This window comes from Galeopterus variegatus, unplaced genomic scaffold (genome assembly GCF_000696425.1).
Source record: "Galeopterus variegatus unplaced genomic scaffold, G_variegatus-3.0.2 Scaffold262, whole genome shotgun sequence".
Classification (NCBI taxonomy): Eukaryota; Metazoa; Chordata; class Mammalia; order Dermoptera; family Cynocephalidae; genus Galeopterus; species Galeopterus variegatus.
In genome coordinates this window covers 244258-264288 of record NW_007726373.1, presented here as the reverse complement: position 1 = coordinate 264288, position 20031 = coordinate 244258, and the positions used below count along the sequence as shown (strand labels likewise).

At 52.5% G+C, this 20031-nt stretch overlaps 1 protein-coding gene across 4 annotated transcripts in view; it reads left to right on the top strand.

Annotated features, from left to right (window-relative positions):
• The window catches only part of MKL1 (megakaryoblastic leukemia (translocation) 1), a 188817-nt gene that overhangs the window by 165216 nt on the left and 3570 nt on the right, over positions 1-20031 (top strand). For all 4 annotated transcript variants that reach the window (XM_008566683.1, XM_008566680.1, XM_008566679.1 and 1 more), the window contains 9 exons: positions 719-794; positions 1694-1855; positions 6354-6529; positions 7068-7214; positions 9514-9767; positions 10044-10215; positions 15455-16426; positions 17474-17626; positions 17713-17773. In XM_008566683.1, the coding sequence (XP_008564905.1) occupies positions 719-794; positions 1694-1855; positions 6354-6529; positions 7068-7214; positions 9514-9767; positions 10044-10215; positions 15455-16426; positions 17474-17626; positions 17713-17773 (2173 nt within the window). The remainder of the gene's footprint in view (positions 1-718; positions 795-1693; positions 1856-6353; positions 6530-7067; positions 7215-9513; positions 9768-10043; positions 10216-15454; positions 16427-17473; positions 17627-17712; positions 17774-20031) is intronic.

Below are 20031 nucleotides of genomic sequence, written 5' to 3'. Positions count from 1 at the left end.
ATGGTTTGAAAAAACACTTGGTGCAGAGATTAAGAACACAGATCTCGGGTCACATGTACATTATAATTAGCCTCAAGCAGTGGGATGGCTCTGTGACTGTTGAGGGAATGGTTTACTTTGTCTGGGGCCTAATAAATGCAGAAATGAGGACATTGGACTCTGAGGAACTGAAGCTATGATACCATGTATCAAAATTAGTATTCTATTTGGCATCCATTCAACACGAATGGAAAATGCTCATGAGATCTTGCAATGTTAAATTTTTTGAAACAGGATATAATATTATATTCTGTGTGATTACATCTCTGCCAAATTAAACTTATCTTCTGCACGGAAGAATGATCAGAAATAGATACCCTAAAACACTAACAGTGGATGATTAAAATTTTTATTGTTTTACTTTCTTATTTTCTAAATTTTCTTTGATGACTTTGTATTACTTATACGTAATAGTTTTTTAGTGTATATATTACTAGTCCAGCCTCACAGAGACAAATGGTCTGGAAGGATGGTGCTCTTGGCAGGTACAGTTGGAAGTCAGTTTGTCCTCCCCAGGCCTGCCCTTGCCTCAGAACCCTGCAGTCACCAGGTTGAGGTCATGGGGATAGCAGAAGTGACCAGCAGCATCCATCATGGCCAAGGCTGGTTTTGTGGTTCTGCCCATACTATAAGCTTGTGACCTGGATTTGAGAGTTTCTTGGTATGTTTTTTTTTATAGACAGAGGACTATCTCAAACGGAAAATTCGTTCCCGGCCAGAGAGATCGGAGCTGGTCAGAATGCACATTTTGGAAGGTGAGTAAGATTGGAAATGCTTCTTCATCTAATGCCTGCCACCACTGCGCCTCCCTCTTCCTTCTCACTCCCATTTATGTTGGCAGAGTGGGTAAGCCAGAGTCTTAACAAAGTAAAAGAGCAGTGCTGTGTTAGCTGCCACTGACTGGTTTTGGGGAATTCTCAAGAAGCACAGTCACATTATCTTGGGTTGGCATGACCTGTTCTGGGTCTCACCATTCCCTGATATGAAATCATTTCTCTCTGCCAGGGCAGATCTTTTTTCTCTTCCAAAATCTGTTTTAAAAATACATTTACTTTCTTTTTTATGTTCATTCATTCATTCACTTGACATTTACTTGAGCAGCTGTGATGTACAAGTAAGATCATCCTAGATGTACTCCCTCTGGCCCCAGGAAATGTGGGAGAAACGTCTTCCCACATTTTTAGTGAAGGGAAGGTTTTGGCTCCTAGAAACATCGTAAATATATTCACTTTTTGTTTGTTTAGTTTTGAGCCACCGTCAGGGCTGGAAGAGAGCTTTTCTGGACTGAACTCCACATTTTGCAGATGAATACACTTAAACCCAGAGCAGAGAGGTGAATTGCCTGAGTAGCAGAGCAAGTTTGAGGGAGTGTGGAGACCATTCCATTGTCTGGTACTCCTTCGGCTCTGCAGCTCCACCTCAGGAAGTCCTCTTGGCCATCTGTGCCTGGATACTGTTGCGCGTGACTGTGTGACAGTGAGGGCCCTTTCTTTTATCCATGTGAAACTTCAAGCCAGGCCACCCTTCTCTGCCTGGGACGTGCTTTCCTTTCTCATAGTCTCTACTTCTACCCAGGAGGAAGAAGAGCTGCTCTGGAGTTCCCAGAGCAAAACCAGGTCCACTCATACATGCACCCCATTCTCTCCCACGGCAGAGACCTCGGCCGAGCCTTCCCTCCAGGCCAAGCAGTTGAAGCTGAAGAGAGCCAGACTAGCTGATGACCTCAATGAGAAGATTGCACAGAGGCCTGGTCCCATGGAGCTGGTGGAGAAGAACATCCTACCTGTGGAGTCCAGCTTGAAGGAAGCCATCATTGGTGAGGAGGGCTGGCCGTCCTGTGTGGATATGGCCAGCATGCAGGAGGGAGGGGAGTACCGTGACTGTGGCAGAGTTGGGCGGGGCTCCTGGCTTCTGGCTCTTTGACTCCTGCTTAGCCTTGAGGGAACCAAGGCAAAGAGTTCGAGAGCCTGATAAGCAAGTCCTGTTAGCTGGAGATAGTGCCAGTTGCCTTGGATCAAGGCCATACAAAAATAAATACTATTGAATCCTGCATTGGCCAGCAACCAAAAAACAAACAAACAAAACACAAAAGATCCAAAAATGAATAACAGGTAGGCTTCTGTTCACCTTCCATCTTTGTAAACTCAGGGGCTTATTCCTTGACACAGGGTAGGTAGATGTCACGATCCATATGTGTGAACATGCAGAGATGCCAGGAATTGGAAATCCATACCTTACTGTTTACTTTTGCTAGTGAAATCTCTTCTTGGAGCCTGGCCCTTTTCACAGATATTTCACTTAGCAAATGTTGACAGATCCGAGCAGTGTGCTAGGTGCTGAGACCACAGCCCCACAGGACAGACCAAGCCCCTCCGTCCTTTCGGAGCTCACATCTGGGAGCAGATTCAGGCAGGTAAATACACAGTGACAGGACAGAGGTGAAGCTGTGCTGGAGGGAGCACGGGATGCTCTGGGCACACAGGAGGGTCACCCAACCTGGCTGTGACAGTGAGGAGTGTGGGTGTCAGAGGAGGTGATGGCCAAGCCTGGGGCTGAAGGATGAGTAGGAATTACCTCAAGTTTGTGCATGGGGGCAGGGCGAGGGAAGAGAGGACAGTACTCCAGGCAGGCAGAGCAGTGCTGGGAGGTGAGAAGGAGCTAGAAGGAAGAGTGTCAGAATAAGAGGTGGGGGGAGGAGTGGAGTCCAGGATGTGCAGGGCCTCTTGTGCCTCAGTCAGGAGTTCAGACTTGCTACCCTTAGTGTAAAGGGGAGAACAGACTTTTTCTGTCTGCTCTCCCACTCAGCACAGAACGCTTCCGGTGTTGCCACTCTGGCATGGTATTTCCCCACACACCAAGCAGTTCTCCAGTGGACACCAGCTGGGTGTCCACTAATTCAATTCATTTCTGACACTTTCTACATGGAGATGGTGTCAGATCCCGTAGGTTAAGGGCTCAGTCCCACAAGACTGTCCCCCACTTCAGATGCCAGTCACAAGTCCCAGATTGTGACCTGCACTTTTGATCAACCAGCTATAAATTAGGGTTCCCATGACCCTCTCCTTGAGTTCCATAATTTGCTAGGATGGCCCACAGAACTCAGGGAAACACTTACATTTACTGGTTTGTTATAAAGGATATTACAAAGGAGACAAAGGAACAGCCAGATGAAGAGTTGCATAAAGCGAGGTGTGACGGGTGTGGAGCTTCTGTGTCCCCTCTGGGCACGCTGCCCTCCCTGCACCTCTGTGTGGTCAGCAGCCTGGCAGCTCATCAAATCTTGTTGTCCAAGAGTTTTTATAGAGTTGTTCTCCAGTCTACCCCCAGCCCCACACTTCCTGGAGGTTGGTGGGTGGGGCTGAAAGTTGCAGTTCTCTAATCCTCTAATTTGTGTAGTCTTTCTGGTGACTGACTGGCCTCATCCTGAGGCTGTCTAGGAGCCTATCCCTAAGTCACCCCATTTGCATAAACTCAGAAGTTATGGAAAGGGGCTTATTATGAATAACAGAAGACACCCTGTCACTCAGGAAATTCTAAGGATTTTAGGTGCTCTGTGATAGGAACTGGGGGACAGAAACCAAATATATTTCTTACTATACCACACTTAGACTTCAGTGATAGTTGGTACAGACATGTCCTCTTCACTGCAGTGAGCCTAAGACCACGTGTTCCTGCCTCCCCAGATGTAGCTGTGCCTTCAGAGACAGAGGCTTAAGGGTTCCCATTGTAACAATGGTTTTATCTTGGGGCAGGGTTGAGAGAGGAACCTCTGGAGCAGACTCCAAGGCATGCTGAGTTAAGCCCTGAGCCCTCATCAGAGGAGACTGGCAGTTTCTAGAACCTTGTCTGCCTTGCAGAGGGCTCATAGCAGCAGCCATCATGTGGAGGCTGGCACACCCTGGGCCCTCAATAGCCCTTTTCCCATTTTGGTGCAGTAGCCCTTATGAGACTGGCAGTTTCTAGAACCTTGTCTGCCTTGCAGAGGGCTCATAGCAGCAGCCATCATGCTGGAGGCTGGCACACCCTGGGCCCTCAATAGCCCTTTTCCCATTTTGGTGCAGTAGCCCTTATTATTCACTATAGCATTTATCCTGCCTCATCTCAGTGTTTCCACCCCAGGTTTCTTAGCAGCCCCTAGTTTCAGGCCAGTGTGTGGGCTAAGGCCAGTTCTGGACTCTGCAGCTAGCCCAAATCTGATAAACATTTGCCAAGGGTCAGCAACGTGCCAGGCCCTGCATGAAGTCCTGAAGTCACAAAGACGAATAAAATATGACTTATGCCCTCAACGAATTCAGTCTGATTTGAGAAGACTGGTTATAAACAAGTGGCTTCTGAGTCTGGCTTCTGTCAGATGACAGAGCTTCGTAGTAGAAAGGCCTTGGCCCTGTAACCTTGTAGCTGAGCCACCTGCCCTTGTGGGACAGTTTGCAGGATCACACGCAGTGATGGATATAAGGGCCCAGCATGGTCCCTGGACCCTGGTGAGACTCACAGAATGGTTGCTGCTACTGTTGGCAGTAGTGCTCATTCCAGACCCGTTGCCAGCTGCTGTCACAAACAGTGTCTAATAAGGGACATGTATGCCTCAGTGCAGTGGGAGCTCAGGAGAGGGACTCCTCTCAGGGACGAGGACGGGGATGGGGGCAGTGGCTGGGGATGTATGCACACACAATACAGCACGTTTGCGGGCAACCTGGAGGTTGAATCAGAGTTTGCCAAGTGGAGAAGGTACAAAGGGACATCCTAGGCAGAGGGGACAGCATGGGTGGTGGCTTGGAGGCCTGGCAGAGCAAGGCTTGTTTGAGGAGTATGGCAGTGAGGTGCTGCTTGGTGACTTGCGAGAAAGGAGCGTTTGACAGCAAAAGCCAGATCGTGCAGTTGAGGGGTGGGTAGGAGGTGAGGAAGTGGTGACGGTGCATGTTGTCCATTTGTTCAGGAGTTCAGTGGAGAAGGAAGTGCACGTGGTCAGCAAGCTCCGTCCCCTCTGTGCGTTGCACGCTTGCCCCTGCTGGGACAGAGGAGCGAGCCCCGCCATGGGTGTTCCTGACTGCATCACCACAGTCGGCCACTAAAGGAGCAGCTCAGATGTGTCCTTCCCAGGTCCCGAGGGAGGAGAGAGCTTCAGGTCATGGCCCTGGAGAGGAAGAGGCTGCTGGGAGTGTTACCGCCTGGACAAACCTAGCCTGAGCCACCACGGCTTGTTCCTCTTCCTTATCTGGGGTCTTCTCCCCACATCACATTTCCCCAGTCTTGGCCGGCAGCTCACTTGGTGCTGTCGCCACTGCCTCAGTTCCTCTTGTGTGGACAAGAGTCCAGCTCAGAACCTGCTACCACCCCCTTTCCTGTGACAGAGCTGAGGCAGTGGTTGCAACATGACTATTAATATGCTCCTTGCCTCTATTCTCTTTCCTTCCCTCTGTGGTCTGGGATTCCCACGCTGGAATCCCATGGAACAGAAGCTCTGTGCCGTGCCCTCTCCCCTGCATCTGGCCTCCCAGCTGGTCCCAGGCAGACACACACTTACGGCCATCCAGGGCTTGACTGTGGGTCAGGCCAGGGCAGTTATGGCAGCTGGATGTGTTTTCTTCTGGTGCCTCTACTGCCCAAGCACTGGGTCTCTGGGGGTTACTGGCCTCTAAGGGACCACACTTCTGCTGATCCTATTTCACCTGCACGGGCAAAGAGTCCTTTTCCTGGGACATCCTCCATCTGCAGCCTCAGAACCAGACTCCTTAGTCTGTTCCTGGCCTTCGGGGGATTCTGTCAGCCCAGAGGAGGATCTACACTCACAAGTCACGTGCCTGTCACCCAAGCTCCCGTGGTCCCTCATCAGCAGGTTCAGAGCCCTAACTGCACAGTCTGGGAGCATGGAGAAAGAAGAGTTTTGGGTAGCTGTGGGATGAAGATAAAGTGCCTTTAACCGCAGAGAAACAGCTGAGGTGGAGGAGGTAGTCTGGGCCTCCATGGGGATCGGGAGGGAGGGATTTGACTCTGAGACTAAATGCAGCAGCAGCCAGCAGCAGCCAGCATAGAATTAAAAGCAAGAGGTGTTAAGCATTTCCTCAGCCCCAGGGAGCACTTTGATGGCCCAGGAGCCTCTTTCTGGCCCCCATTTTGGGGTCACAATGAAGAACTTTCTAGAGCTTTCTGGTTGGCTGCTTGTTTCCCTTCACCTGTCTGCCCTGCAGGGCATAGGGAGCCGAGGGCAGGCACTTGGCTGGGACAGCCTCTGGCTGGTGAGCAAGGCCTTTCTTTCCTACACCCCTGTGTGCTGGGGCCAGAGGTGGAAACTTACACTGGCTTTGGGTTTTCAGTGGGCCAGGTGAATTATCCGAAAGTGGCAGACAGCTCTTCATTTGATGAGGACAGCAGTGACGCCTTATCCCCTGAGCAGCCTGCCAGCCATGAGTCTCAGGGTTCAGTGCCATCACCCCTGGAGGCCCGAGCCAGCGAATCACTGCCCAGTGCCACCTCTGCATCTCCCACTCAGGTGAGCTTGTCCACATCCATCTGCTTCCACAGGTCTCCCTGCTTGCTGGGGCTGCCAGAATAAGGTCTTTCTCCTGGCCCAGGTGGGTGCCTCCTGCTCTGGCACAGGAAAGCCAGGGGGCATGATGCTCCAGTAGCTTAGGCGCTGGCTGCTGGAGTTCCTGGCCATGAGGAGGGAGATGTTGGCAGCAGGCCCCTGTTTCCAGCAGCCTGAGCCTGCCTGAGGTCCCAGATGGAGGACGCTGACCAGGGCTGCGTTGCGGGTGGATTCACGTACCACGCTGGCCTACCCTGTTTCATTTATTCCAAACAGACTGCTTTTCTTGAATGTATTTAGTGAATGATATTTTCACCACCTTCTGTCTCCTATTCTAGTTCCCTCTCCCCTGCTGCCCTGGGGTTACTCTGCTTGTGCCCCTGGCCTCTGCCTATCACGTGCCCCCTGATAGGGATGGCATCTCCTGACTCCTAGCAGGGGCAGGCTGGACACACTCCTCCCAGGAATAGTTGGTGTCCTCACCTCCCCTCTCTCCTCTCAGGTTCTATCTCAGCTCCCAATGGGCCCAGATTCTGGAGAAATGCTCTTCCTGGCAGAGCCACCTCTGCCTGCCCCGCCGCTGCTGCCTCCCAGCCTCACCAACGGAACTGCCATCCCCACAACCAAGCCCCCTCCTACGCTCATCAAGGTATGGCACTGCCAGCAACTGTACCCGCCCTTCCTGTGCCCCTCGGAGTCCTCCATGACTTCCTTCCAGCTGTGGGGACAACTGCAGGGGCTGGGGGTGCATGTCTTCTCCCAGTGGTCAGGGTATTTCTTTCCTGTCTGTCGTGATTGTAGTCACCATCTGTTCAGCACAGTGTGCTAGGCCCTGGCCTAGGGCCTTCCAGGTTCTCATTCCTGCCCCCATCCAGGAAAACACACCCACTTGCCAGCCTCATGAGGCAGTAGTAGAGAGAGCCTGTGTGCTGCAGATGACGAAACCAAGAAGTGACATGCCCAGGAGCACACGGCTGGCATCGCTCGGTGTTTGTTTCTATACTTCTCCTCCGTGGCCTCACCTGAAATACCTGAAAGAGGCAGAGTTTACCACCATTGGTGTGGGGACACTGCTGGGCACTGCTGGCCATGCTGCACAAAGTGTCTGACGTTAAGTTCAGTAGCGTCAAGAGCTGGTGCTGGGGCCTCCCTGCCCTGCAGAGCTGCAGAGGTCTTGCACCTCATGTGCTTCGTCCTCACCCTTCCTGCTGCTTTTTCTTACTCTCTGGGCTCCCTCCCCACACAGTTCCTACACCCGACTTGGCCACCCCTGGCTGCCCGCAGCTCCCCTCTTCTTGCTGGGAGTCTCAGGAGAGGCTGGCTGCTCGCAGCCTAGAGGCCGTCAATTCTCCTTCTCTGGCCTTAGCTCTGGGAGCTGCCATCCATCATGTGGAGCTCCCTGATGCCTTCCTGTGGTGACGCCCCCAGGCCTGACTCTGTCTGTATGCAGCCGTGCTCCACGTCTGAAAGTCTGTGCTTCCCTGTCACTGTCTCCTCCCCAGGCCTCTCTTTCCAGACCACCTGTGCTCTTGATGCTCTCTGCTGGCGACGGGATGTTGCCTCATTAGTTGGCACCTCTTTTGCATCTGTGGTCTCTTCCTTACTGTCCACAGATGTTACAGGTTTCCCCCCAAATCCTTCCCTTGAATGTTCCCCTCGTCACACTACTGCTGCCTTCATCTGACCTCCACATGTCTGGAAGGACAGTCTGTGTGTGTAGGGTCTGCATCCCTCTTTTCTTGTTTATGCCTCAGCCTCTTGTGGGCTGGCTGCCCTGCCCCACCAGTGACGGGTTCCAAACCCTCTAGCAGCTGCTCTGGCCCCCTCCTGTCAGCCATGCCACCCACTCAGCAATTTGGGTTTCCCTCCTTGCATCTGTTCTTTCCTGGCTCCTTTCTCCTTCCTTTAAAGGGCGTGCTCCCTGGAGGCTGCTCCTGGCCTCCTCCTCCTGTCCTCCTCCCGTCCTCCTCGCAGTTCCACCTCCTCAGCCTGTGCGCAGGGAACTCTTCAGGCTTCTGTTCCGTCCACTGGGTGCTCTGCCCTCTCTCCTCCATGTCTGCACTCTGGGCCAAACCAGAACCTCTTCCTGACCCCCATGAACCATAACTCTTCACCTGCCACATGTTCATGTTACTGTTCTTCCTCTAGCGAGTCACCTCTGCCCAGACCTTCCTTTTGGTCTCCATTGCCACCTGTTCAAGACCCCAACTAGTCCTTGCATCAAATCTTCTCCCCTTTTATCTGCCATTCTCTGCTCAGAAACTTCTAGGCTCTGCACAGTCCCTCTCTGGCACTCCCCTGCTCACTTGTGCCCTCTCATGCAACTCTACCCTTCCCTGCTCCAAGGACAGACTCCCTGAACATGACCCACTGGCCCTTGGTTGGTCTGAGTCCTCTGACCCTCCAGGCCCAGTGGTTGTGCCAGTTGGGAGTCTTTGGGCCACATTTTGCACATGAACACAGGAGCTTTTGGAGTCCTGGGTTGGATCAAGATCAAGATCATTGTGTGACCTTGGGCACGTGACTTCTCTGAGTCTGTTCCCACATTTTCAAGTAGACACAACAGTTCCCACCTAAGCAGGACTCTAGAGAGGCTTGCCTGACACTGCCTTTGTAAAGTGCCAGGTCTGGCAGGGCCCATGCTCAAAAACCAGCTGCGTTTACCTCCTGTTGTGTTCAGACTCTGCTTGGGGTCTGTGCCTGGACATTTGGTTGGTTTTCCCTCCAAGCTGGAAGCTCTTTTGAGACAGGAGCTGGGCGTAGCCCCTCTCTGTCACTCCAGTCCTGTCCCTGGCACATTTCCAGGCACTGAAGAGGCCTCTGGTTTTGGAGTGGGGCACAGTACAGTTGGGCGAGTAGAAATGGACAAGGGTCCACTCAGAAGCCACTCAGGCCTCGCCTGGGCCTCAGGCTGCCCCCTGATGGTGCCCTGTCTCCTGTGCCATCAGCAAAGCCAACCCAAGTCTGCTAGTGAGAAATCACAGCGCAGCAAGAAGGCCAAGGAGCTGAAGCCAAAGGTGAAGAAACTCAAGTATCATCAGTACATCCCCCCGGACCAAAAGCAGGACAAGGGGGCCCCCCCCATGGACTCCTCCTATGCCAAGATCCTGCAGCAGCAGCAGCTCTTCCTCCAGCTCCAGATCCTCAACCAGCAGCAGCAGCAGCACTATAACTACCAGACCATCCTGCCTGCCCCACCAAAGTAGGAGCCCACCCCGGCACTAACTGCCCCCAGAACTGCCCGCCCGTAGCCCTCCCACAGCTGCCCCAAGACAGGCAGATACCAGGTCTGGCATGGGTGGGCCCCAGATCTTTAAGGACCCTTTAGCCTGCCTCCTACAGTATGGTCCCCTGGCATGGCCTCCCTGGCCTGCGTGCCCATCTGTACCAGCCCTGCCACTCAAGCTTGGGGCTACCGCTTGAAGAGGCTGTGTGTGATGCTCAATGGGCGCTCATGTCTGCCTTTTCTTCTCCTCAGGCCGGCAGGTGAAGCTCTGGGAAGCAGCGGAACTCCCCCAGCACGCAGTCTCTCCACCACCAATAGCAGCTCCAGCTTGGGTGTCCCTGGGCCCAGTGGGCTGGCTCGTCAGAACAGCACCTCAATGACTGGCAAGCCGGGAGCCCTGCCAGCCAACCTCGATGACATGAAGGTAGGTGGCTGCCCTCTTCCCACTAGACAGCTTGAGCCACTGCCAGCCTGGCCTCTCCCACAGAGGCTCTGGGTGTTGGTCTCCAGGCAGAGAAGGCAACCAGCCCAGGACTCACAACCATGGAGGGCAGAGCAGGGCTTTGGGCTCTGGTCTCCACCAGACAGGGGCACCTTGGAACCCGCCTGTCTTGTCTGTGGTCATAGCAACATCAGCCTCATCAGGATGGTCACTGTCATTAACAACTTCAGCCAGTATCTGTCCAGAGCCTTGGGACTGGCAAGGCAGTTGTATATGGTTTATCTTCCTCGACCTCTGTGAGAAGAGGATGAGCAGGCCCGAGAGCTGGAGCAGCTGGCCCAAGGCCACAGACCTGGTGACTTGTAGACAGGCTGTCCAATTTCAACACCCCCCTTTCCACTTTGCCAGTTAATGTCCAGCTGAATCTGCTGTTCAGAGTCTGTATCTGCTTGGGAAGACAGTGGACCATGCTCAGGGAGCAGACTTGGCTTGTGTCCTGGGGCCTCAGAGTGGGTTGTACCCAGGGCCTGGCCTGTTTTCTCTGTCGTGGTCAGAAGATGGAATGGACGAAATTCCCCCTCGAGAGCGTATCCTCTGAACTAGGCTGGCCCTTCCTGTGTCATGACATGGATCCCAGTGAGACACAGCACTCATCGGAGCAGTTGGGGATGGGCTTCAGGGCCCATCAGACCTAGGTTGAAATCCTAGCTGGGCCAGTCACTAGCTCTGTGAATTTGAAGAAGTTACTTTAAGGAGCTGTTTTCTTATCTGTAAAATTCAGTCCATTCAATTAAATACAGGCATACCTTGGAGATACTGGACCACTTGGAGAAACCAGACTACTGCAGTAAAGCGAGCATGGCAATAAAGCGAGTTGCATGAATTTTTTGGCTTTTCAGTGCATATAGAAGATATGTTTACACTCTGCTATAGTCTAAGTGTGCAATAGCATTATGTCTAACAAAACAATGTGCATACCTTAATTAAATAATAGTTTATTGCTTAAAAAATGCTAACGATCTGAGCTTTCAGCAAGTCATAATCTTTTTGCTGGTGGAGGGTCTGGCCTCAGCGGTGATGGCTGCTGACTGTCAAGAAGCCACTTTCTTTGCTCGTCCGTAAGAAGCAATTTCTCATCTGTTAAAGTTTTGTCATGAGATTGCAGCAACTCAGTCCCATCTTCAGGATCCACTTCTAATGCTCTTGCTGTTTTCACCCCATTTGCAGTTATTTTTTTTTTTTCCTCTACTGAAGTGTTGAACCCCTCAAAGTTATCCATGAGGGTTGGAATCAACATCTTCCAAAATCCTGTCGATGTTGATGTTTTGACCTCCTCCCATGAATCACGAATGTTCTTAGTGGCATCTAGAATGCTGAATCCTTTCCCAAAGGTTTTCAGTTTACTTTGCCCAGATCCATCAGAGGAATCACTACTTACTGCAGCTATATAACCTTATGTATTTCATAAATAATAATACTTGTTAAAAATCAAAGTTACTGCTTGATCTGTGGGCTGCAGAATGGATGTTGTGTTAGCAGGAATGANTCTGCTGAGCAGCGCAGTGAAGCCCCCTCTTTCAAGAAATGTTAACAGGCCTCTCGCCAGCGTCTCCAGGTGCTCACAGAGACCAGCAAAGGCAATGAGGTTACGAGAAGTAGATTAATTTTAAAAATCAGAGTGGAATTACTATCTTTAAAATTTTTATTTTTATTGTAAATTGACACTACCTTTGTGGTACAGATTGACATTATGATTTATAAATATAATGTAGAATAATTAAATCAAGCTGGTTAACGTATGCGTCAACTCAAATACTTAACATTTTTTGTGGTGAGAATATTTGAAATTTACTGTCAGCAATTTTGAAATGTATAATACTCTGTTATTAACTATATTCACCATGCTGTGCAATAGATCAAAGAAAAACATTTCCACTGTCTTTACGACATTTTGTACGCTGTGACCAGCATCTCCCTGTTCCCTCCACACCCAGGCTCTGCAACCCCCATTCTACTCTCTGCTTCTAGAGGTAGATTCCTTCAGATTCCAGATATAAGTGAGAACATGTTGAACTTGTCCTTCAATTCTATGCACATTGTCACAAATGACAGAATTTCCGTCCTTTTCAAGGCTGACTTGTATTCTGTTGTGTTTATATAGCAGATCTGCTGTATCCACTCATTAGCTCATGAACATTTAGGTTGATTCCGTAACTTGGCCATTCTGAACAGCGTTGCAAGGAACATGGGAGTGCTCGCATCCCTTTGACACAGTGGTTTTCAGTCTTTTGGGTAAATACCCAGAAGCGGGATTGCTGGATCATACAATAATTGTATTTTAACTTCTTTGAAAAGCCTCCATAATGTTTTCCACAATGGCTGTACTAATTAACATTCCCACAATGTATCACATCCTCACCGACACTTGTTTTATTTTGTCTTCTTCATAATAGCTATTCTTGCAGGTGTGAGATGATATCTCATTGTGTTTCTAATTTGCATTTCCCTATTAGCAATGTTGGGCATTTTTTCGTACAATCATACCTTGAAGATATTATGGGTTTAGTTCCAGACCACCACAATAAAGTGAATATCACATTACATTGACTTACACAGAGTTTTTGGGTTTTTAGTACATATAAAAGTTACATTCACACTATAGCACAGTCTATTAAGTGTGCAGTACCATTATGTCTAAAAAACAATGTGCATACCTTAGTTAAAAAATACTTTATTGCTAAAAATGCTAATGACCACTTGAGCTTTCAGCGAGTCGTAATCTTTTTGCTGGTGGAGGGACTGGCCTCAGCGGTGATGGCTGCTGACTTATCAGGGTGGTGGCGGCTGGAGGTTGGGGTGGCCGTGGCAATTTTTCATAATAAAATGACAATGGAGTTTTCCGCATAGATCGTCTCTTCCTTTCATGGAACACGTCTCTGTAGCGTGCGATGCTGTTTCATAGCGTTTTACCCACAGGAGAACTTCTTTCAAAATTGGAGTCAGTTCTCTCAAACCCTGTCATTGCCTTATTAACTAGGTTTATGTGATACGTAAGTCCTTGGTTGTCACTTCGACAATGTTCACAGCATCTTCACCAGAAGCAGATTCCATCTCAAGAAGCCACTTTCTTTGCTCGTCCATAAGAAGCAATTTCTCGTCTGTTAAAGTTTTGTCATGAGATTGCAGCAACTCAGTCCCATCTTCAGGATCCACTTCTAATGCTCTTGCTGTTTTCACCCCATTTGTAGTTACTCCCTTTACTGAAGTCTTGAACCCCTCAAAGTTATCCATGAGGGTTGGAATCAGCATCTTTCAAAATCCTGTCGATGTTGATGTTTTGACCCCCTCCCATGAATCACGAATGTTCTTAGTGGCATCTAGAATGCTGAATCCTTTCCAGAAGGTTTTCATTCTACTTTGCCAGATCCATCAGAGGAATCACTACCTACTGCAGCTGTAGCCTTATGTGTTTCATAAATCTTGAAAATCAAAGTTACTGCTTGATCTGTGGGTTGCAGAATGGATGTTGTGTTAGCAGGAATGAAAACAACATTCACGTCCTCGGACATCTCTGTCAGAGCTCTTGGGTGACCGGGTGCATTGTCACTGAGCAGTGACATTTTGAAAGGAATCTTTTTTTCTGAGCACCAGGTCTTAACAGTGGGCTTAAAATGTTCGGCAAACCATGCCGTAAACAGATATGCTGTCATGCAGGCTTGTTTTCTGTTTGTAAGTGTGCTGACAGAGCACAGGCAGAGTAGACTTAGCATCGATCTTAAGGGCCTAGGATTTGGGGAATGCTAAGTGAGCATTGGCTTTAACTTAAAGTCACCAGCTGCGTTAGCACCTGGCAAGAGTCAGCCTGTCCTCTGAAGCTTTGGAGACAGGCATTGACTGCTCCTGTCTAGCTGTAAAAGTCCTAGATGGCATCTTTTTTCAATACAAAACGGTGTCATTCACATTGCAGCTCTGTTGCTGAGTGTAGCCCCGTCACACGCGAGCCGCTGTCTCAGCTGGATCCGCTGCGTCACTGGCTGCAGCCCCGCATCAGCACCTGCTGCTGCACCTTGCGCTCTGCTGGGACGGAGCCGGCTGCTTTTCTTAAACCTCATGAACCCTCCTCCGCTAGCTTCAGACTTTTCTTCCGCAGCTTCCCCAGCCCGCTCAGCCTTCACACAAGTGAAGAGTTAGGGCCTTGCTCTGAGTTGGGCTTTGGCTTAAGGGAATGTTGTGGCTGGTTTGATCTTCTCTCCAGATCACTACAGCTTTCTCCATCTCAGCCATGGGCTGTCTGCTTTCTCATCACTCGTGTGTCCACTGCAGCAGCCCTTTCATTTCCCTCAAGAGCTTCTCCTGCATTCACAACTGGGCGGCCTGCTGGGTGCAGGCCCGAGCTTCCGGCCCACCTTGGCTTTCGACACGCCTTCCTCACTGGGCTTGTGCAGCTCTGGCTTTGATTGCAAGTGAGAGACGTGCGACTCTTCCTTTCTCTTGAACACACAGAGGCCGCGGTAGGGCTACTAATTGGCCTTATTTTAATATTGTTGTGTCTCGGGGAATAGGGAGGCCTGAGGAGAGGGACAGCGATGGGGGACGGCTGATCAGGGGAGCAGTCAGAACACACGACACGTTTATCGATGCAGTTCCCCGTCATATGGATGCAATTCATGTTACTGTTGCAATCTAGAACGATTGCAGCAGCAACATCAAAGATCACGGATCACAGATCACCACAACAGACGTAATAGTGATGGGGAAAGTTTGAAATTTTGCAAAAATTGCCAAAATGTGATACAGAGACACAGAGTGAGCACATGCTGTTGGATGAATGGCGTCGATAGATTTGCTCGGTGCAGGGTTGCTACAGACCTTCAATTTGTTTAAAAAAAAAAAAAAAGCAGTATTTGCAAAAAGTGCAGTAAAACAAGATCTGCCTGTATTTATTGAGCCCCAGGCATCATGTTAGACGCTGGAGATAGCTGTGGGCACAGTGTGCCCAGATCTGGTTTTCTGCAAAGGTAGGGGAGCATTTTAACCAGGCACCTGGTATAGTGAGGAAGGACACTGGTTGGGGGGTTTGGGGTTGGGGGCACGTCTCACCCTCCAGGGCTGTTGGAAGTGTTCATCCCTCCCATCTTCCGCAGACTGTCCTCCTACCTGGACCTGTTCCCTTTGTCCAGCTGCCCCTGGTCTTCATGCCTGACTCTTGACCTCCTTGCAGGTGGCAGAGCTGAAGCAGGAGCTGAAGTTGAGGTCACTGCCCGTCTCAGGCACCAAGACAGAGCTGATTGAGCGCCTGCGTGCCTATCAAGATCAAGTCAGCCCTGCCCAGGGAGCCCCCAAGGTGCCTGCCACCACCTCTCTCCTGCCGAAGGCTGGCGAAGTGGTGGTGGCCTTTCCGGCAGCCCGGCTGAGCACGGGGCCAGCCCTGGTGGCAGCAGGCCTGGCACCAACTGAGGTAGTGGTGGCCACGGTGACCAGCAATGGAGTGGTGAAATTTGGTAGCACGGGCTCCACACCCCCCGTGTCTCCCACCCCCTCAGAGCGTTCACTGCTCAGTACGGGTGACGAGAACTCCACGCCTGGGGACACCTTTGGTGAGATGGTGACGTCCCCCCTGACACAGCTCACCCTGCAGGCCTCACCACTGCAGATCCTCGTGAAGGAGGAGGGACCCCGGGCTGGGTCTTGCTGCCTGAGCCCTGGGGTGCGGGCGGAGCTGGAGGGCCGTGACAAGGACCAGATGCTGCAGGAGAAGGACAAGCAGATTGAGGAGCTGACCCGCATGCTCCGGCAGAAGCAGCAGCTGGTAGAGCGGCTCAGGCTGCAGCTGGAGCAGGAGAAGCGGGCCCAGCAGCCCACCCCAGTGAAGCAAGAGGACAGCTTCTCCAGCTGCCAGCTGAGCCGACAGCCCCCTGGCCCTGCTCACCTCTTCAGCCCTCACCCAGCAGACCCCACTGCCACCCACGTAGACACTTGTGTCCAGGCCCTGGGACCCCCAGCTGTGGTGGTAAAGCAGGAAGCCGTGCCGCCCGGGCCAGCCCCTGCCCCCCAGCTGCTTCAAGGTTCCGGCCTCATCAACGGGGTCACACCTCCTACCGTCATCACTGGCTCCACAGGGACCCACCTCGTCCTCACCGTGACCAATAAGAATGCAGACAGCCCTGGCCTGCCGAGTGGGAGCCCCCAGCAGGTACCTGGGGTGTGGGAGCAGCTGAGGCAGGGCCAGCAGGAGGGTGGGAAGATACTTCTAGTTAGAGCCCCAGCTCTGAGAGTTCAGTCTCTCCCTGAGCCCTCCATGATGAGGGATTGCCATCCCAATGTCACCAGGGAGGGTATGAGACTTAGGAAAGTTAAGGGACCTGCCAAAGACCACACAGCCATGAGGATGACTTGGCAGGGAGCTGCCCACCTCTCTGACCATTGGTACAAGAACATTTCTGTAGTAGGACTTCTGAGCTTACCCCACCCAGGCCGGGACCCTCTTATACTGCTGCTGTGTGGAGCTGCCCACCTCTCTGACCATTGGTACAAGAACATTTCTGTAGTAGGACTTCTGAGCTTCCCCCACCCAGGCCGGGACCCTCTTATACTGCTGCTGTGTGGGGGATGGGGAGGGGCCCCAAGTGAGGGCCAGAGAGGTACCCTTCCCTGGGGAGAGGCTGTGGGACTAGCTGGCCTGGGACCCAGCTTGGGCCTCCCTCAGAAAGGCCAGCTGTCCTCCTCCACGGTGTCAGCAGCTGCTGGCTCCCTGCTGCTGCTACCCCAAAGCCACCCAGCCCAGTCCAAAGAGGAGGCTGCTCTCAGGCTTTGTGTGGCCTCTTGGCCCTGCAGAGCTTGAGGGTGGAAGGTACAATGACAAGACCCGGCACCTCGGGATGGGAGAAAAGGGTCCCTGAGCAGTCTCAGGCAGAGGAGGAGGATGCAGAAAGCTTGGTGGGGGTAGGGGGAAGAGACCAGCTCAGACCCCCTCCCTTTCTCCCCTTGTGGCTTGTACCAAACCCAGGAAGCTAGTCACCCCATGCCTACCCCTCCCACAGAGTCAGAGTTCAGGGACCCTCCATCTTTCTCCCCATTGGCTTCCACGAATGCCTCCCTAAAGCCAGCGCAGCTAGTAAAGCTGGCCTGGCCGAAGAAGGTGGGTGCCTCCCGCCTCACCCTCCTGGGGTGTGCAGGGGCCCTGGCCCTGTGCCCCCCACCCCTGACCAGGCAGGTCTTCCTCCCCCTGGTCTCCGTCCAGCCCTTGTCCCAGCCTGGCTCTCCAGCTCCCGGCCCACCCACCCAGATGGAACTGGAGCACCCTCCGCAGCCCCTGTTTGGGACACCCACTGCTCTGCTGAAGAAGGAGCCGCCTGGCTATGAGGAAGCCATGAAGCAGCCACCTAAGCAGCAGGTGACGACAGACTGGGCCTGGCCCAGGGGCAGTTGCCCTTGCCTGCTGGGCTGTGGCTCATCTGTTTTCCTGTTTTTGTCCCACAGGAAAATGGTTCCTCAAGCCAACAGATGGACGACCTGTTTGACATTCTTATTCAGAGTGGAGGTAAACCCCAGGCCCCCAGCTGGCCCCTCTCTCCTCTCTGTTCAGAGGCTCTCTCTCACCCTAGGGTGCTCAGTGTGTTTTTTCTTTATTTCTTGTGCACGTGAATAAGGGGCAGGCCTTGTACCTGGCCTTGTGGATACAGCAGTGACTGAGACATGCCCCGCTGCAAGGCCTGGGCAGGGGCGGTCCTTCCACAAACATTCGCTATACCTCGCACCTGCCATGGGGTCGCTCCTCTGCTGGGCCTGGGAGAGCATCAGTGAACAAAACAGAAACGCGTGCCTCGGCGGAGCCCCTGGTCTAGCATGAGGAGATAAAGCACAGACATAGTGAGCAGGTTATGAGCAACGGCAGAGAACAGTGAGTGCTCAGAACAGAGTGCAGGCTTCGAGCCCCGGGCCAAGCAGGAGGTGGGGGTGGTGGCATGTGCGTCCCTGGGGCAGGCGAGGAGTGGAGGGAGTGAAGAAGGAGGGCAGAGAGAGAACGGGCCAGATCCGCGGGGCCTCCTGGGCACCAGGGCAGAGCAGCTATGACCTGATAGCGCAGGAAGCCGCAGCGCAGCTTTGAGCAGTGGCCTGGCCTAGTGCAGGATCGTTCTAGCTGCTGCAGTGACTATAGCCACGCAGGGGCAGACGCAGGGAGTCCTATCGGGAGGCAACTGTCGTCATCTTGGTGAGGCAGGGCTGCCTGGGCCAGGGAGGCAGCAGCCAGGTGTGGAGAAGGGGCTGAAGTCTGGACTGCATCTGGACAGCGATCCGGGTGGGCGTGTTTGTGGGCGAGGGCTGTGGTGAGAGGAAAAGAGCAGCTCAGGGCGACACCAAGCCTGTGGCCTGAGGCACTGTCAACTGGCAGGTGAACTCAGGGGCTGTATGGGGACACGAGTGCAGCTGCAGCTGGGACATACATCTGTTGCGAGACTTTGGGGCAGAGGATTCACAGAGGCCTTTGGACATGTGAGTGGCCTTTGGGGGAGAGCTCTGGGTGGCGATAGGAGTTTGGAGTTGTGGGCATCTAGATTGGCTGTCACGGACATGAGGTTTGGGAGTGAGGGTGGTGGAGTAGAGGACAGGTGACAGCCCTGGCCGTGGCCCTCGAGGAAAAGGACAATAGCAGATGAGGCTGAGCAGTGGGCAGAGCATGACATCCTAGATGGGATCCCCCTCCCCTAGAGTGTGGCAGGGGACAGCATGCGACTCAGGCGGAGGAGAACTGGGGAGTACGTGAGGGGGCAGCAGGTGTGGAGAGCTTTCCAGGCAACGAAAGGGGGCCTTGCCAAGCTGTGGGAGACCCCGTAGCGTGTCTGCATGACCAGGAACCCGTCCAGTGGAGGGTGAGAGCCCTGAGGACTCAAGAAAAGGGGCCCAGCGCCGGAGAAGGGTTGGCTTCCTAGAGGCACGTGGGGACTTTGCTGATGGCAGCAGTGAGAAGGCGGAGTGTGCTGCAGATGCCGGTGGGTCCACGTGGGGAGTGTGTGTGTTCCGTCCTGAGTGCATTACCTCTGTCAGTAGGAAGAGGGTTACCTGAGATGGGCAGGTGAGCAGTCTGGAAGTATGCACTTGAAAGCTGGCAGTGTTATTTCAGTGGCTGATGTTCCCCTCAATGTCAGTGATCCTCAAGCCTTAGTGGGGACCTCCAGGGTTACAGTGGGGCCTGAGGTGTGTGTCTAACCAGTGCAGATGGCACTGAGGTTTCTGGCATGGGACCCCCTCTGAGGACCGCTGGCTGGAGCTCAGGAGGCAGCTGGAGGCTGGTCTGGAGCACAGGAGGGAGACCTGGGCATGAGCTTCAGGAGCCAACAGTGTCAGACTGGACAAACCGTGGGAGGGGGCTGCCCTGGAGAAGCGAGATTGTTTGAGAAGGGGGAGGGAGTCTATCATTTACGGGATGGCAGAGAAAGGGAGATTGGGGGGGAGTTCTGACTGCCCCCAAAGGGACACTGAGAAGTGACCAGAGAGGTGGCAAGGATGCCAGAAGATGAGGGTGTTTGTTTGAATGGGGCAGGTGGTGGCAGGTGGGCAGGTAGGCCAAGGGTCCTGTCTGGTGAGAGCAGCCATGAAGAAAGAATGTGCTCAGCTGGGTATGGGACCTAGAGGGTCAGGGAGCAAGCCAGGTTTCTACATAATTCTTTTTTTTCTTAATTGTGGTAAAAAGTACATAAAACTTGCTATTTTAAAATGTACAATTCAGTGGCATTAAGTACATTCACAGCATTGTGCCACCATCAGTACTGTCCATTTATAGAACTATTTCATCATCCC